This window comes from Protopterus annectens, chromosome 6.part0 (genome assembly GCF_019279795.1).
Source record: "Protopterus annectens isolate FY-2018-M chromosome 6.part0, PAN1.0, whole genome shotgun sequence".
Taxonomy (NCBI): Eukaryota; Metazoa; Chordata; order Ceratodontiformes; family Protopteridae; genus Protopterus; species Protopterus annectens.
The window spans coordinates 645,226,931-645,243,511 of record NC_056737.1 but is presented as its reverse complement, the minus strand read 5'-3'; the positions used below and the strand labels follow the sequence as shown (position 1 = coordinate 645,243,511).

General features: G+C 42.6%; 1 protein-coding gene across 1 annotated transcript in view; it reads left to right on the top strand.

Annotated features, from left to right (window-relative positions):
- The window catches only part of TXNDC16 (thioredoxin domain containing 16), a 1,725,832-nt gene that overhangs the window by 511,490 nt on the left and 1,197,761 nt on the right, over positions 1–16,581 (top strand). Inside the window, exon 7 of the mRNA XM_044073553.1 lies at positions 10,973–11,036. Within this exon, the coding sequence (XP_043929488.1) occupies positions 10,973–11,036 (64 nt within the window). The remainder of the gene's footprint in view (positions 1–10,972; positions 11,037–16,581) is intronic.

The window sequence follows — 16,581 nt, the reverse complement described above, 5'->3', positions numbered from 1 at the left end:
AGAAAGAGAAACAAGTTAAATCACAGCTTGCCATTAAATCTCCAGATAATTTGACTAGTTATGAAACAAAACATTTCTTTGCACACAGAGAATAACTTTGATTAAATTTTTTTCAAAATATTTGTTGCTTCTTGGAAATGCAGGAACTATATTTAAAAAGATTAATAATAAAATAAAATGATGAGAGAGAAAAAAAAAAAAAACATAGTACAAATCATTTGATGTTCTTCGTCTCCCATTGCTGCAGTCCTTACATATGGGTATTCTGCTGTCCACCATCGGCCCGAATACCAAAGGGCTAGAACCGGCGTCGGTCATCGGCGCCCGAGACTGACGTCAGTACGTGCCTGTACAAATGCGCATGACCGACGCCATAACCTCAGTCTTTCTTGCCGCGTGGTCCTTAGCAGAAGCAGCATTTGCAAGTGCCGTTCGGCGTTCTGGAATTGTCGGTTTTCGAGTTTCAGACCGGAGACCAAGTTGGGCTAAGTACCCCGTTGGGGACACTTTTGTCTTTTTCTTGCCTCAGTATTGACGGATGTCAGAAAAAGTTAATAACTGTATTTCTTGTGGGAAACAGATTCCTCATAGGGATTACCATTCACTCTGCATTCCTTGTTTGGGGCCTGAGCACGACGTTGTTGGGTGTCGCTTTTGTGCTACTTTTAACAAGCGTACTATTAAACGTCGGTTGGACTGTGCTAGGGTGGTGTTTGGTAAACGTTGTAATTACAACATGCCGTCGGATTCTCCGCTGCCTGGTTCTTCTAAGAAACGCAAAGAGAAGTCTTTGGTCCAAACAGGATGAGTCGTCCACTCGGACGCCGGTTCTGTAGAACCACTGACTACTTCAGCGGCTCCTTCTGAAAGTTTACCTGAGTCTCAAGGGGAGCCTTTGTTACTACAGGAAGTGGCTTCTCCTGTGTTAGGCCAGGCTGAGGGTGCTTCTCTGATGTCAGTGGTTCCCTCCCCTCATAGGGTAGTTAGGCCTCCTCCTTCTCAAAGCAAAGCCCTTTCTAAGTCTAAGTCTGCCCCTGCTGGTGCTAGTCCCCAGGGTCCAGCTCCTAGGAAGCACATGTTAAAGATGGCTGAAAATTTGATTACTTTAATTAGGGTTCTATGCCCCCTGCGAAGAGGCCCAGGGTAGTGACAGAGTTGGAGGGTTTGGTTCAGTCTTCCAATGAGTCAGATTCCTCTGTAGAAGAACTTCAGGATTTCCCTCCCTATTCTGATTCGGAGGCTGAGGACACTACTCCTCTCGTCCCCTCCAGAAGATTTTTCTTTCTCTGAGACTTTGCATTCCATGAGGGAACATTTCAAATGGGAGGCCAGGATTATTCTGATTCTCGTAAAAGGCTAAGAGAATTCTTGTTTTGCCTCAGCATAGGCCCTTGGCTATTCCCCTGTACTGGATGTTGTTCAGGATGTATTTTCTGAGGCTGCCCTTAACCCAGATTCTCTGCCTCCTGCCCGGTTAAACCAGATAGATACTACAGGGTTCGGACGCTCACAAGTACTTATATAAGAGTCCTAGGGCTGATCCAGAAACTATTACTCAAGGCCCCAAAGGTGTTAGGGCTTCTGTGGTTAGGAATCCAGTTCCTCTGGACAAGGATGCTAGGGCCCTGGATAGGTGGGGTAAAAACTGTATACCTCTTCTACTTTGGCTATGAGAGCTTTAAATTGTCAGTTTCATATGCTCAGGTATCAAAATTATTTGCTGGGCCAATTGAAATGTAAAGTAGATGCTTTAGCTGAAGGTATTGAATGTAAGGAGCTTTAGGATTTAGTGCATGCTTCAGACCAAGTTGGTAAGCATTCTTTGCAGTGTGGTTTTGATGCTTTACAGGCTTCTTCCAGGGTGGCTGCTACTAGTTCAGTTGTGCAGGCATGCCTGGCTTAAAGATCAGACCTTGTCAGAGCATGTTAAGGCTCAATTATGGATGCTCCTCTGCAATCTGATGTTCTTTTGGCCCTCCAGTAGAATCAGTTTTGAAAAAATGGAGGAAAAAGCTAAGTCTATGCAGACAGTTAAGGACTTTTACAGGTTCAGCCCCTAAGTTCAGTAGGAATTGGCCTGCTAAGGGATGGTCTTTCCCTCTTGGATTATCAATCTAGGGGCAGGTCGAGGCGAGGTAGAGGTAGGGCTTCCTCTCAGGGCCCTGTTACTTCTAGGTCTTTGAGTTCTTCTACCCCTTCTGCTGGGAGGGCAGGGTCAGTCCTTTCGGAAACAGACCCAATGACCTGTGTCTTCAGCTGCCGGACTCTGCCTTGCTGGCAGCTCCTCTAGGAGGAAAACTGGGACTTTTCAAAAGGAATTGGCATTTGGTTACCCAAGACAAATGGGTATTGGACATAATAAATCGAGGCTACAAATTTTATTTTCACACATTCCCTCCTTTCAAAGGTATGCCGGATGTGCCTCATCAGCAAAGACTGGAAGCACAGGCACAAATTTCTTCTCTGCTTCAGTTGGGAGCAATACAGGAAGTACCTTCTGCAGAAAGAGGCACAGGGTTTTATTCCCGTCTTTTCTTAGTGCCAAAGAAAGGAAATACTTGGAGACCAATTCTGGATTTGTCCATTCTAAACACCTTTCTGGAAATTCCAAAATTCAAGATGTTAATACTGCAACAGCTGTTACCTATGCTGGGCAAAGATCACTGGATGGTGACTGGATCTCAAAGAGGCCTATCTTCACATTCCTATCAGGCCCAGTTGCAGAAAATTCCTGAGATTTCGGAATGGGAATTTGCATTATCAGTTCTTTGCATTGTCCTTTGGCTTGTCTACTGCGCCCAGGGTATTCACAAAAGTCCTGGCTCCAGTAATAGCTTTTCTCAGACTAATAGGAATTCAAATTTATCCTTATCTGGACGACTGTTTGATTCTGACTCAAGGCAAGCACGAACTTCAACATCTGCAGTATGTAATGACAGTTTTAAGATGCCTAGGGTATTCTGTGAACGAAATAAAGTCCAGTCTAGTACCCTCACAAGAGATGTGTTTTTTGGGTGTAAGACTGAATACAGCTGCTCAGATGGCATTTCTTACCCCGGACAAACAAAGAAATCTTCACCTATACTTCCAACAGCTATCAGTAATGTCCAGGCTGACTGCAAGGACAGTCCTTCAAGCCTTGGGGTTCATGGCATCTTGCATTCTAGTACTTCCCAATGCCAAACTGCATATGAGGAAGCTACAATGGTATCTCAAAAGCGTTTGGACTCAACACAGCCACGATTTGGACACTGTCATTCAGATTCTACCTTGCATTCAGAAAGAATTTCTGTGGTGGGCTCAGGAATGTCACCTAAACAAGGGGCTCTCTGTGACCCAACCAGAGGCAAGTCAGATATTGACGACAGACGCCTCGGAGTCAGCCTGGGGAGCTCATTTCAGAGGAAAATGGATTCAAGACCTTTGGCCCCCAGGGCTACTTCACTTGCATATCAACATGAAAGAGATGCTGGCAGTTCAATTTGCTTTGGAAGGATTCAAGAGCCTACTTCAACCAGGACTGGTGTTGATTCGAACAGACAACACAACTGTCATGTGGTACATCAACAAGCAGGGGGGAACTCATTCTTACCCTCTTTGCAGACAAGCAATGCTCTTATGGGAAACTGCTTTGAATCTGCACATCACTCTTCGAGCACAGTTTCTGCCAGGAGCACAAAATTCTTTAGCAGATGTTCTGAGCAGACAGATTGTGGATCCTCACGAATGGAAATTGGACCCTCGGGTATTTCTTCAGTTGACCATGGCTTGGGGAACTCCAGACATAGATCTGTTAGCTTCTCCTCTGAATTTCCATCTGCCACTGTTTTGCACAAGGCTGTTTCATCCAAAAGCCTGGAAAATAGATGCACTATCCTTCAGTTGGAGCAACCTTCACGTTTATGCTTTTCCTCCTTTGCCTCTTCTTCCAAAGGTGCTGTTGAAAGTCAGGAGGGACAAACCTTGCATGATCCTTATAGCACCGGATTGGCCTCGTCAGCATTGGTACCCTCTGTTGAGGAGCCTAATTCATGGAACACCTTGGCCATTACCACAGATTCCTCACTTATTGTCTCAGGAAAACAATCATTTTCTCAATGTCAGGGTGCAATCCCTACACCTGACAGCCTGGCGCATTCTGTTTTAGAGAAGGAGGGCCTTCAGCTCCCTCAACAAGTTTTGGATGTTATTTTGGAAGCCAGGCGTCCTAGTACTCGAAAAGTTTATGCTGATAAATGGAAGAGATTTTTTCTTTGGAGTTCAGCTAAAGGCTTTGATGTCAAATTGCCTAATTTGAGTTGTACATTGCAATATTTGACTATTTTATTGGACAAGGGCTTGTCCTTCTCTTCTGTAAAAGTGCATGCTGCAGCTATTTCTGCTCACTATGATTGTGACCCTCCTTTATTTTCACATCCATTGGTTAAACAGTTTCTTAGAGGGGCAAAGAATATAAGACCCCAGGAGGGCTCCTACTCCTACCTGGGATCTTAATTTTGTTTTGGAAAAGCTGACTCTGCCTCCTTTTGAACCTGCAGCTACAGCTGAATTGAAGTTGTTGTCTTGGAAGACTGCTTTTTTATTGGCTGTTACTTCTGCTAGAAGGGTATCTGAATTACAGGCCCTCATGGCAGTGGAACCTTTTCTGATTTTTCACAAGGACAGAGTTTCCTTACGTACTAATTCTACTTTTCTGCCTAAAGTGATTTCTAATGTGGCATTGAACCAATCTATACATTTGCCTACTTTTTATGCTAACCCCAAAATGAAGGGGAAAAGTTTTGCATTCTTTGGATGTACATAGGCAGTTAAGGTATTATTTGAGCAGAACCAAAGAGTTCAGAAGATCTCAACAATTATTTGTTTCGTTTGCTTTGACTTCACGAGGGAAAGCTGTCTCGAAACAAACTATTTCCAAGTGGATTGGCCATTGTATTGCTTTTTGTTACTCTCATCATAGAAAGGATGTTCCAGTTGGGATCAGGCCTCATTCTACTAGGGCTACGGCCACCTCTACTGCTTTTTTGAGAGGGGTAGCTACTAAACACATTCTAGAGGCAGCTACTTGGAGTTCTGTACATACCTTTACAAGGCATTATCATTTACCTCTTTATTCTAGGTCTAGGGCTGGGTTTGCCACTGCAATCTTACAGGGCATGTTAGCAGCTCCTAACTGTTGGCCAGCCTCCCTTTTTTCCGTTGCTCTGGGATTCTACCCATATGTAAGGACTGCAGCAATGGGAGACGAAGAACATAGTACAGTTTTGTACCTACCATAAATGTAGATGTTCGAGGATCTCCATTGCTGCAGTCCAATTTTCCCTCCCTCCTTCCCCCCTTTTTCTTTTTAGGCTCGGGTTTGGGTGGTGTTTTTTGCATTTTGACGTCTGAGGCAAGAAAGACTGAGGTTATGGCGTCGGTCATGCGCATTTGTACTGGCACGTACTGACGTCAGTCTCGGGCGCCGATGACCGACGCCGGTTCTAGCCCTTTGGTATTCGGGACGATGGTGGACAGCGGAATTACCCATATGTAAGGACTGCAGCAATGGAGATCCTCGAACATCTACATTTATGGTAGGTACAAAACTGTACTTTTTTTAGTCTCTTCTTCTTCTCTGAAGTCTTCCACGAAGTTTCAGTTGCCAGTCTCTTTAACGAAGGACTAGCCCATTCCATTTCTTCTATTTTTTCCAAAATCTTATTTTTTTTGATAAACAGTAAAGCAGAGTCTAACTCATCGAAAATTTTAGGACCATCAGGAAGGAAGATTTTAAGCTTGGCAGGAAACAGAAGGTATGTTTTAAACTGTGCTTTTTTAAGCTCCCTTATTAGTGGCAGAAAAACTTTTCTTTTAGCTAATACCATGGAAGAATAGTCATTGTCAAAACGCACAGTTGTTTCATTAATCTTAACAGGAGCTTTAGCCCAAGCAGATTTAAGAACCATCTCTTTATCAAAAGATGATAGAAATCTGACTATAACTGATCTAGGATAGTTTTTGTTAGAGTTAGTATTAGCTATAGATCTATGTGCTCTTTCGATGCCAAAAGAGAATGCTTCTGGTAAATCTAAAGTTTTAGGAGCCATGTTATTAAAAAGAAGTAATATTGTTACCTTCAATATTTTCTGGCAGTCCAAAATCCTAATGTTATTGCGCCTAGATCTATTTTCCAGGTCATCCAGCTTTGTTTGTAAATGTGTATTTTGTTTCAGCAGAAACTCAATGTTGATTTCCTCTTCTTGTATTCTATTTTCCATGTCATTCACAGCTTCTTCTATGCCTGTCATCTGGATCTTCTGTTGTTGTAGGTCCATATATAACAAGTCTATTTGTTTTGTAGTTTTTTCTATGAAAGTGTCTATTTTAGTATCCATTTTATCCATCTTAGCAGTAAGTTGCTGGACTATAATTATCAGAGACTGAAGTTCTTTCTTGATGCTGGAGTCTTGAGAATTTGTCTTACTGGAACTCATTTCAGACTGATAAACTGACAGGAAAATTTCCAAAGTAATTTCTGACAGGAATATTATTAAGATTTCCTTTCTTTTTTAGATATAGTTCAAGAACTATATAAAACAAACATATTTAGAAAGAAAATTACTTCAAAAATTAATTTTTTAAGTAATTAATTCCTGTCAATGTAATGAAATTGGTGGAGCTGAAGAAATCTGCTGCTATCCTGTGTTCATCCTTGGCCACGCCCCGGCTGGTGACTTTAGACTTAAAAGAGGCATACCTGCATGTCCCAGTAAGACAGTCGTGCAGAAGATACCTCAGATTCAGGACGAGCTTAATGCATTACCAATTCTCTGCACTGCCCTTTGGCTTATCTACTGCGCCCAGAGTCTTTACAAAGTGCCTGGCACCAGTAATTGCATTTTGCAGGGAAAGAAGTATTCAACTATATCCTTGCTTGGACGACTGTCTCATTCAAGCAGAGAACAAGGACACTCTTCTACGACACCTGGCATTTGTGAAAAGGCTTCTAGCATGCCTAGGGTACACAATAAAAGAAAAGAAATCACAACTGATACCCTCTCAAAAGATAACATTCCTGGGTGCAAGCTTGCATACAACTGCCCAGATGGCATACCTCACGCCAGACAAACAAAGGCAACTGACTACTTACTTCAAACTGATGGAAACAAAAACTTAGTCTTCTGCAAGACAAATTCGGCAGGCTCTGGGCTTCATGGCATCCTGCATCCTTCTAATTCCATATGCAAGACTGCATATGAGGAAACTTCAGTGGTACCTAAAGAGTTTATGGAGTCAACATTCACACAGTCTGGAAACAATGATTCCTCTCATCCCCTGCCTGCAACAGGAGTTTCTATGGTGGGCAAAGGCCTGTCACCAAAACATGGGATGGCCCTTCACTCTACCCCCTGCCAGCCAAACCTTAACAACAGACGTATCAGATTATGCCTGGGGGGCCCACATGGCAGGAAGATGCATTCAGGACATATAGCCACCAAATCAAATGCATCTACATATCAACCAGAAAGAGATGCTAGCAGTTCAAAATGCCCTAACAGCTTTCAAGAACTTACTTAATCCAGGACAACTACTGATAAAGACGGACAACACCACAGTCATGTGGTATATAAACAAGTAAGGGGGCACACACTCATACCCCCTTTGCAGACTAGCCATGGCACTGTGGGACACAGCTTTGACCTACCAAATAAATCTTCAAGCTCAATTCCTGCCAGGAAAACAGAACATTCTGGCAGACGATTTAAGCAGAAATCCACAAGTATTCAGCATGATAACAGAGAAATGGGGGAGCCCAGACATAGATCTATTTGCCTCCCCTCAAAATTATCAATTGAAAAAATTTTGCACAAGGACTTATCACAGACAAGCATGGAAAGTGGGTGCCCTATCCTTCAGCTGGAAAAACCTGTCAGTTTGCACCTTCCCTCCTCTGCCTCTTCTACCCAAGTTCCTCCTAAAAGTCAAACAAGAGAAGCCAAAGATGATATTAATTGTCCCGGACTGGCCCCACCAATACTGGTACCCAATCCTAAGGAACTTGTCTCAGTATTGAGCTTGGACCTTGCCTCAAAGACCACAACTGCTGTCCCAGCAAAACAATCAGATCCTGCACAATCAACTTCAGACTCTGAACCTGGCAGCATGGCTAATCATGTAATCATACAAATGACACCTCTCAGTAAAGCTGTGATGGATGTCATTTTTGAAGCCAGAAGGCCTAGTACTAGAAAATCTTATGCTGACAAATGGAAGATATTCTGTGCTTGGAATCAAGCACAAGGAACTGATACAGCAGAACCACATATCCCTCAGATATTACAATACTTAACTGAGATGCTTGACAAAGGCCTATCTTTCTCATCAATCAAAATCCATGTCTCTGCCATTTCGGCTCATTACAGTACAGAGCCCACCAATCTTTTCTCATCCTTTACAAAAGCAGTATCTTAGAGGAGCCAAAAACCTAAGGCCTACTAGAAGATCACCATTACCTGCATGGGACCTCAATTATGTGTTGGAAAAGCTCACTCTGTCTCCATTTGAACCAGCCGCTACAGCTGATATAAAGTTCTTATCATGGAAGACAGCACTGCTACTAGCAATTACTTCAGCAAGAAGAGTTTGAGCTACAGGCCCTCATGGCTATAGAGCCTTTTAACATATTTTACCCAGACAGGGTGTCTCTGAGGACAAATCCTGCTTTTATGCCTAAGGTGGTTTCCAGTGTGGCTTTTAACCAAACAATTCATCTGCCAACTTTTTATCCAAATCCGCAGAACAAAGGAGAGAGAATTCTGCATTCCTTGGACGTACACAGACAGCTAAGATTGTACTTGAGCAGGACAAAAGCTGTAAGAAAAACTGAGCAATTACTAGTGTCATATGCTGCGGGATTAGAAGGAAAGGCTATCTCAAAGCAGACAATTTCAAAGTGGATAAGCCACTGCATCCGTTTCTGCTACTTACACCATGGTAAACCTGTGCCCAAGGGCATTAGGTCTCATTCCACCAGAGCTACAGCTACTTCAGCAGCCTTTCTCAGAGGAGTACCAACCAAAGACATTCTAGAGACTGCTACTTGGAGTTCTGTTCACACCTTTACAAAGCATTACCATTTGCCTCTCTACTCTAAGTCCAGGGCAGGCTTTGCCACTACAGTGCTGCAGGGCCTTATAGCTGCACCTAATGCTGTTTCGCTCCAGCCTCCCAACCATAGCTTTGTGATTCTACCCAAATGTAATGACTGCAACAGTGAAACACGAAGAACATAATACAGTTGTGTATACTTACCATAAATGTATATGTTCGAGTGTATTCACTGTTGCAGTCCAGGTTACCCTCCCACCATCCCCCTGTCATGCTACAGTTTATCTTTCCTTCTCTATCTTCTACAACCTATGTGGTGTATTTGCTTGTAGATGAAGGTAAAGTTTATGTTGATGCATGTATATAGATACATACACACACACACACACACACATATATATATATATATATATATATATGTATATATATATAAATGAAAGAGGAGACAGCAACTGATGCAGGACCCAAGACTTTGGAATTCAGGCCAACTGAGGGCAACCTGCCAGCAGATTACCCAAATGTAATGACTGCAACAGTGAATACACTCGAACATCTACATTTATGGTAAGTGTACACAACTGTACTTTGTAGTTAATGAATTTTGAGCATATATGTGGGGTTTCAGGGCAGTTGATTTTAACCATTATCTCTAACACTGGCATTTGTATGAATCAGTCAAGTGATATCTTATTTTCTTGAGGGTTAGAAGATTTTGTTGATTTTTGGATATTCTGCTGGGCTGCTTTCTCACAAGTTGTGGTTTGTTTTGTATTACTGGAAACCCCGTTCTTTCCTGCTTCTCCAGCAGCAGCCTGAGAGTCACAAAGCCAAACAAATTTGAAGCAAGCTCTGTTTACTCTGTTTTTGCAGTTTGAAGTCATACGAGATGTCTTGTCAAACCATTCACTATAAAGCGATATGGAATTCCTGTCATAGTAGGGGTTGAAAAATTTGGGCAGTGACTCGTTGCATTGTTAGCTACTCAAGTCCAGATATAAATGAATATGGGGTACTTTTCGTAAAATAACCTATCTTGTCCTGACTTATGGCTCAAGTTTACCATGTCTGATATCTGTTTATTAAATGTACAACTGTAATTTTTATTAGTGCATAGGCTGCCTTCCCAAATATTTTCTTGATGTATGTAGTGCATGGTAAAATAATCAATACTTTAGGTTTGAGTCTTATACAAATCTACAGTTTTTTCTGTTTAGTGTTCTCTTTATTTTTGTGGCTGTGAAATTGCTTTTGTTACGAATTGAAATTTATCCAGCAACTGTTGTCAAACTGAGTCAGTAATGCCATCAACTTTTGTTTTATTGTTGGATCTTAGGGAATCTAACAATGAATCCCCTCCTTTAATAACAGCCCATCCTCCTCCTTTACATTATGTTGTATGAGGCTTCTGCTCCAGATGACAAATTGCTTTCCCTGATGCCTTGCAAACTAATCTGTTGGTTATAGCCATGGGTCTGACTGCTTTGGCACTCACGCAGTGTAACTTCATCCTGTGTTCAGACCCAGTAATTATTATTAACATGACAGATTCTAAGTCCTGGTCGGAAACTGTTTATTGGTAGATTTATGACTGGGCACTGACTTGTAAATTAATGTTTTGTATAGTTTATTTCTTCCTTGAATGCAACAAAGGCTGAATTTCTTTTCTTACTGATGCACTTAGTCTTAAGCTGTAGATGTTGAATTGCATGTTGATCTCAGCCCTGAGAGTATATCTACCTGGTCTGGTGTGCTGTTAAATAAGACTGTAACAAGTCAGATAATATATAAGTAGCTACTATTTGCTTATGAATGTAACATGTTAGATTACATTTTCTTTCCTGTGCGTTATTGTAATAACATGTACTTTTTCATTTTAAAACAGGGACCGTCCAGGTGGTGTGAATATTCCTGCCACAGCTAATGTGGGCATTAGGACTGCTAAAGAGGTCAGTATTAGTATTTGTAGTCTGTCTTATTGTACATTACATAGGTTCATTGGAGGTTACTGGGCTAGCAATGGCCTTTACAATGGTCTAGCCATGTTAATCCCAAGTATCACCATTTGTTCTTTTTCAGTAGTTCTCATAACAAAATTATGAACAAAGTGGGTCTGTGATCAACACTGGCTACCCCTGTCCATGAGGGACATGGGTGGCACTCCAGGGTTGAATTTGCGGTCTCCCATCCAATTATGTAGGTTGCATTTGAATAGGTTCAGTGAGGAGCTCTGTTTTACATGAATAGGAAGTCTATTCCAGAAAAGCGGCAGTCTCTGGGAGAAATATCTCTTTCTCCAGCATATCCTGTTAATATCACAAGTTAGGTTGAGATCCCTAGAGCAAGTGACTCTTGTGCCGTTTTACTTGTGGATGTGCAGCATTTCTGTTAGGGCAGGGTTGGAAATTGTCCTATAGGCCAGGCACAAGTCACCTCTCAGCAGCCTATAATATACAGAGTGAAGTGACAGGGGTTTCAGCCTGTTCACGTAGGTCATGGTTTGGAGTCCCTCCATTTTTTTAGTAAGAAACCTTTGAGGTCTGTCCAGCCACTGCACATGTGTGGTGAGGTACATGCAAAAGGGTGCATTATACTCTGTTAGTGGTCTGATGAGGGTTGAGTACAGTGGAGTTATAACATCTCTTGACCTGGGTGCTATGCCTTTGCTTATGGGGTGAACTACGTAGAAGGCTTTCCGTACCACTGTGGAAACATGATGGTCAAAGTTCAGATTGCTAGCAACCTGTGTTCCCAAGTCTCGCATCACTGGGCTGTAACTCAGTGGAAAGCTGTCAGTATTGTAATTTGTAGGGAATTCCTTTTTGCCAAAGGGAATAATAATGCATTTGTTTTGCATTTAGTTTGACCATGGCTTTGGCATCAATTATTTGTGTGCGTTAGCCCTACTTGTAATATGTTGACATCACTGGGGGACTCAATGATTGCTCCCAATTTGCAAGCATCAGCAAACCTTGTTAGCCAAAGGCCATGTACTTTGGACTGGACTTCTGAGAAATAGATGCCAAATACTAAGGGGACCACCACAGACCCCTGTGGTACTCCACTGGTGATGTGTCTACCGGTGGAGGTGGAGCCACCAGTTTTGACAGTGTGTGTTCTGTCATTGAGCCAATTGGCTACCCATCTAGTAACGTAAGGGTTAATCCCTGTCTAGGAGAGTTTCTCAATGATGCCAGAGTGGGGAATTTTGTTGAAAACCTTGGCAAGATTGCGGTAGGCTGTATGCACTGTCTTACCTTCATTCTTACAAAGCCTACCAGGCTTAATAAGCATGAATCTACCCTTAACTTAGCCAAAGTGGGTTGAGTCCAGCATTTGGAGGTCACTTATGTCCTTGTTGATAAGGTCCATGATAATTCTTTCCATGGTCTTGCAAATGAGGCTAGTTAGACTTGTGGGTCTGAAGTTCCCAAGGTCAGTTGATGGCCCCCCTTTGTGCAGGGGGATTACTGTTGCTGTTCTCCACTCTGCAGGACCATAGCCAGTTCTCAAGCTATAATTAGAATGCAAAGTGAGTCCACTAGGTTTTGTTTTGGGTTGTTGAGTAAATAACCTGGAATATTATCTGGTCCCAATGAAGCTGTGGGTTTGGCCTTGGCACATTCTGAGATGACCTGTTCTCTAGAGATACTAGGCAGAGGGCTGATGTCAGGTATGCTTTGGGAATATGGTAGGTGGGGATTGGGGGTGAAGTTTGAATTGAATCTGTCAGCTAGCAGGTTGCCAATATCTTCCAGTATAGTATGAGTGATCACCTCTACAACCAGTTCAGCACATAACTGGACATTCCTTTTTTAGACTTTGGACTTGGTTAAAGAATGTTTTGTGGTTATCCTTGGATAGGGATGCAGTTTTAGTTTTGTAATTTCCTTTTGAAGACTTCACAAGATTTCTGATTTTCTTGTTTAGGTTTAAGTGGGAACTCTTCCTCTGCAGAGTGAATATCCCTGTTGCTTTTGCACAACAGTTTCTTCCTCTTATTATGTAATCGGTTTATACTTCCACCACAGTGACTTGTTTTTATGGGCAGTCCTGGTTTTGACCTGTGAGGCACAACAGAGTTTATGCAGTCACTTAAGTGTTTGTACAAGGCATTTGTGTACACTTCAGCATAGTGATCATTGATGCCTGTGATTGCAGTTGACATGAAGCTTTGTATACTGTCACTTAGTAGGCTGTAGTTAGTTTTGGTAAAGTTTTTTTTTTTTTTTTTTTTTTTTATAGTTTTTGTCTTTGTGAGGGTGTCAGTTCCAGTAGTTACTTCAAAGAGACTGATTTGTGGTCTGACCTAACCAAGGAGGGCATAATGCATGGGGAAGTACAGGGACCCCTCCCCCCACATTGGTGAATACTAGGTCCGGAACATTAGAGTCCCTGTTGGGGGTGCAGACTAGCTGTTCCACAGCATTTGTGTTAACAAAGTCCAAGAACCTCTGCGTGAGCGTGTTTTTGCTCGTGTATGTCCCCACGTCTATGGAAGGATAGTTGAAATCTTCCATGACTAAGGTGTTGGGCTGTATGGTGAGAGATTCCACTAAATCAGTTTAGGTGGTGTACTTATCCTAGTTCATGGCTGGGGATCTATAGCTAGCAATGATGTGATGTGGTACTGTCCCATTAGTTAATTGGACATGCAGTAATTCGAGTGAGTCATGCTGTCTGACCAGTCTCAAAGTGTATTTTGTTTTAATGAAGATGGATATACCTCCACCTTTGATTCCTTCATGCTCATTTTGAGGTCTGAACATGTAGAAGGCATTGTAGCTTTGCACAGCTGGGGTGTTGTCAGCAGCCTTGAACCATGTCTCGGTAACTGCACAGATGTCAGCATCCTCCAAGGTGAGGAGAGCTTCCAGGGAGTGCAGTTTCATGTTTAAACTCCTAGCAGTAAGCAGTACAACCCTGAGTTTGTCTCGATTTAGATTTTGTTACGTTGGAAAATTTGTTGTTTTAACATTGCCTAAGAAAGGCACTATGGGAGAGGCATGGGCCCCTTTGCCACAGTCCGAAAACCTAGGGGGGTAGACAGGTGCTGACCATCTCTAGCAAGGCAGCAAGGTCTGTTTACCATATCCTCCCAGGCTTGACAGATTCTGGACTCCCCTCAGACTTATACCAGAAGCTAAGCCAATTGTTGAAGTCGATCATTTTTTGTTTTTATTGTGACATCATCCCAGGTGAGGGTAGGATACTATTTAATTCTGGAGACATACCTGTCTGTGACACACAAGCAGAGTGCTCCATCATGTCTCTCTATATAGTCCAGAGCAGTACATCTCAAGTCATTCATTCCAACATAGACTGTGACAGAGTCGTAAAGGTACTTGTTGTCAAGTGACTTCAGTGCATGCGTGATTTGTCGGATCCTGGCACCTGATAGGCAGCTGATAGTGACGTTCTCCTTGTCCAGTCTGGTGAGGGAGACAGCTGTATGTCTCACTATGGGAGTCCCCTATGACCAAGACATTCAATGTATTTTGCCTTAAGGGCTTACTTGTTGAGACACGGGTGTATGTGTTGATATGTGTAGTGGTTTCATTTTGCTTAGTGGTGATGTGTGTTTGGGAGGTCTCTTTTCTTTTGGTAGGCTTTTAGTGAGCATCTCTGCACATGTGGGTTTGTGTCATGACCTTATTTTGTGTGAGAGGTGAGATTTGCATGATAGCTGAAGTGCATGTGCTGACAACCCGTTTGATGTCTAGTTTGTTTTTACGTGAGAGAATTGACTCCAATTCCACACTGTATTTGCATCTCTCACATAGAGTGTTAGTTTGCTTTAGGAATAAATGGATGTTCTTCGTGTTTCACTGTTGCAGTCATCGCATTTGGGTTATCTGCTTGCAGTAGCCTTCAGTCGGCCTGATTAACAAAGTCTTGGGTCCTACATCTGTTGCTGTCTCTTCTTCCTTGACCTCAGGTCATCAGGGGTATAAAACAAGCAGCCGACTCTGTCTTCCTTGCTGTGCGGTGCCCGAAGCAGAAGCAGTTCGCAAGTGCTGGTCGGCCGACTCCTGAAATTTTCGTTTTCGAGTTTCAGAACAAAGTCTTCAACTAAAAGCTAAGTACCCAATTGGGGAACCTTTTTCTTGCTCTAATCCGATGTCAGTAAAAGTAAATAATTGCATTTCTTGTGGAAAGCAAATACCTCATAAAGATTTTTTTTCTTTTGTACTGTATTCCTTGCCTAGGCCCTGACCACGACGTACCTGACTGTCAGTTTTGTGCCTTATTTAAACCACGAACGATCTGTTGTCATTTTTTTCCGCTTCTAAATATTTTGGTGCTCGGTTTAATTATCCCAATATGTTTTCGGTAAGCCATCCGACTACTGACATTCTGAAAAAACACAAAGATAAAGACAGGCCGCCGAGGCACTGGTACCCAGTGAAGCACTTTTGCAGCCCTTGATACCCACTACTTCAGATTTGCAGGCCTGTAGTGAGACCCATTCCGAGTCCGGTATGCCGCGAGATGCTTCAACTGTGGAACCTGCAGATGTCTCTACCTTGGATGGGTCCGGAGCCGCTGTGCAGGCACCAGCTTCTAAGGGTCTATTCAGGCCTACTGACTTGCATATTAAACCAACGCCATCTTCTTGTTCAACACCTAAAACTCGAACCATGCCTAGAAGATTGACGCCCAGACTGCATTGTCAGGCCTGTATGCCTAAAAAACAAATAAGAATGTCTGAAGACCTTATTACTTAAATCAGGGGAAACCAAACTTCCCCCTCTAAAAGACCTAGGACTGAGTTTGTTTATGATACTTCTGACCAGGATTCTGAAATTTCTGTTTCCTCTGATGACCAGGATTTACTCTCATCTACTTAGGAGGATTCTGATGCTGAGGACTGTATTCCCTCTGCCCCCCCCCCCCCCCCAGAGGATTTCTCTTTTGGTGAAACCTTGCATACTCTCAGGTAGCATTTTCATTGGGAAAGTCAGGATTTCTCTGATTCTAAAAAGCGACTTAGGGATTTTTTTACTCCTGGCCTAGCACAGGCCTTTAGCTGTACCTCCTGTACTGGACATTGTTGATGATGCCTTTTCGGAATCTAGTATGGCCCTTGACTCTTTACCTCCTGCTCCCAGAAAACCTGATAGATATTACAGGGTTCCTGACTCTCACAAGTTCATTTTCAAAAATTCTATTGTGGCTCCTGAAACAATTTCACAGGGACCCAAGGGCATTAAAGCTACTACTGCCAAATATCCTACCCCCTCTGATAGAGAGACTCCAGGGCGCTGGATAGATGGGGTAAGAAGGTATACACTTCTGCAACTTTGCCCTTTAGGGCCTTGAATTGCCAGTTTCATATGTTAAGTATCAGCAGCATATTATTGGATTGCTTAAACAGAAAATTATGTTGATTCCTGATTGTGATGAAAATAAGGATTTACAGGATTTAATGCATTCTGCTGAACAAGTTGGTAAACATACGTTGCAGTGTGGTTTTGATTCACTAGAGGCATC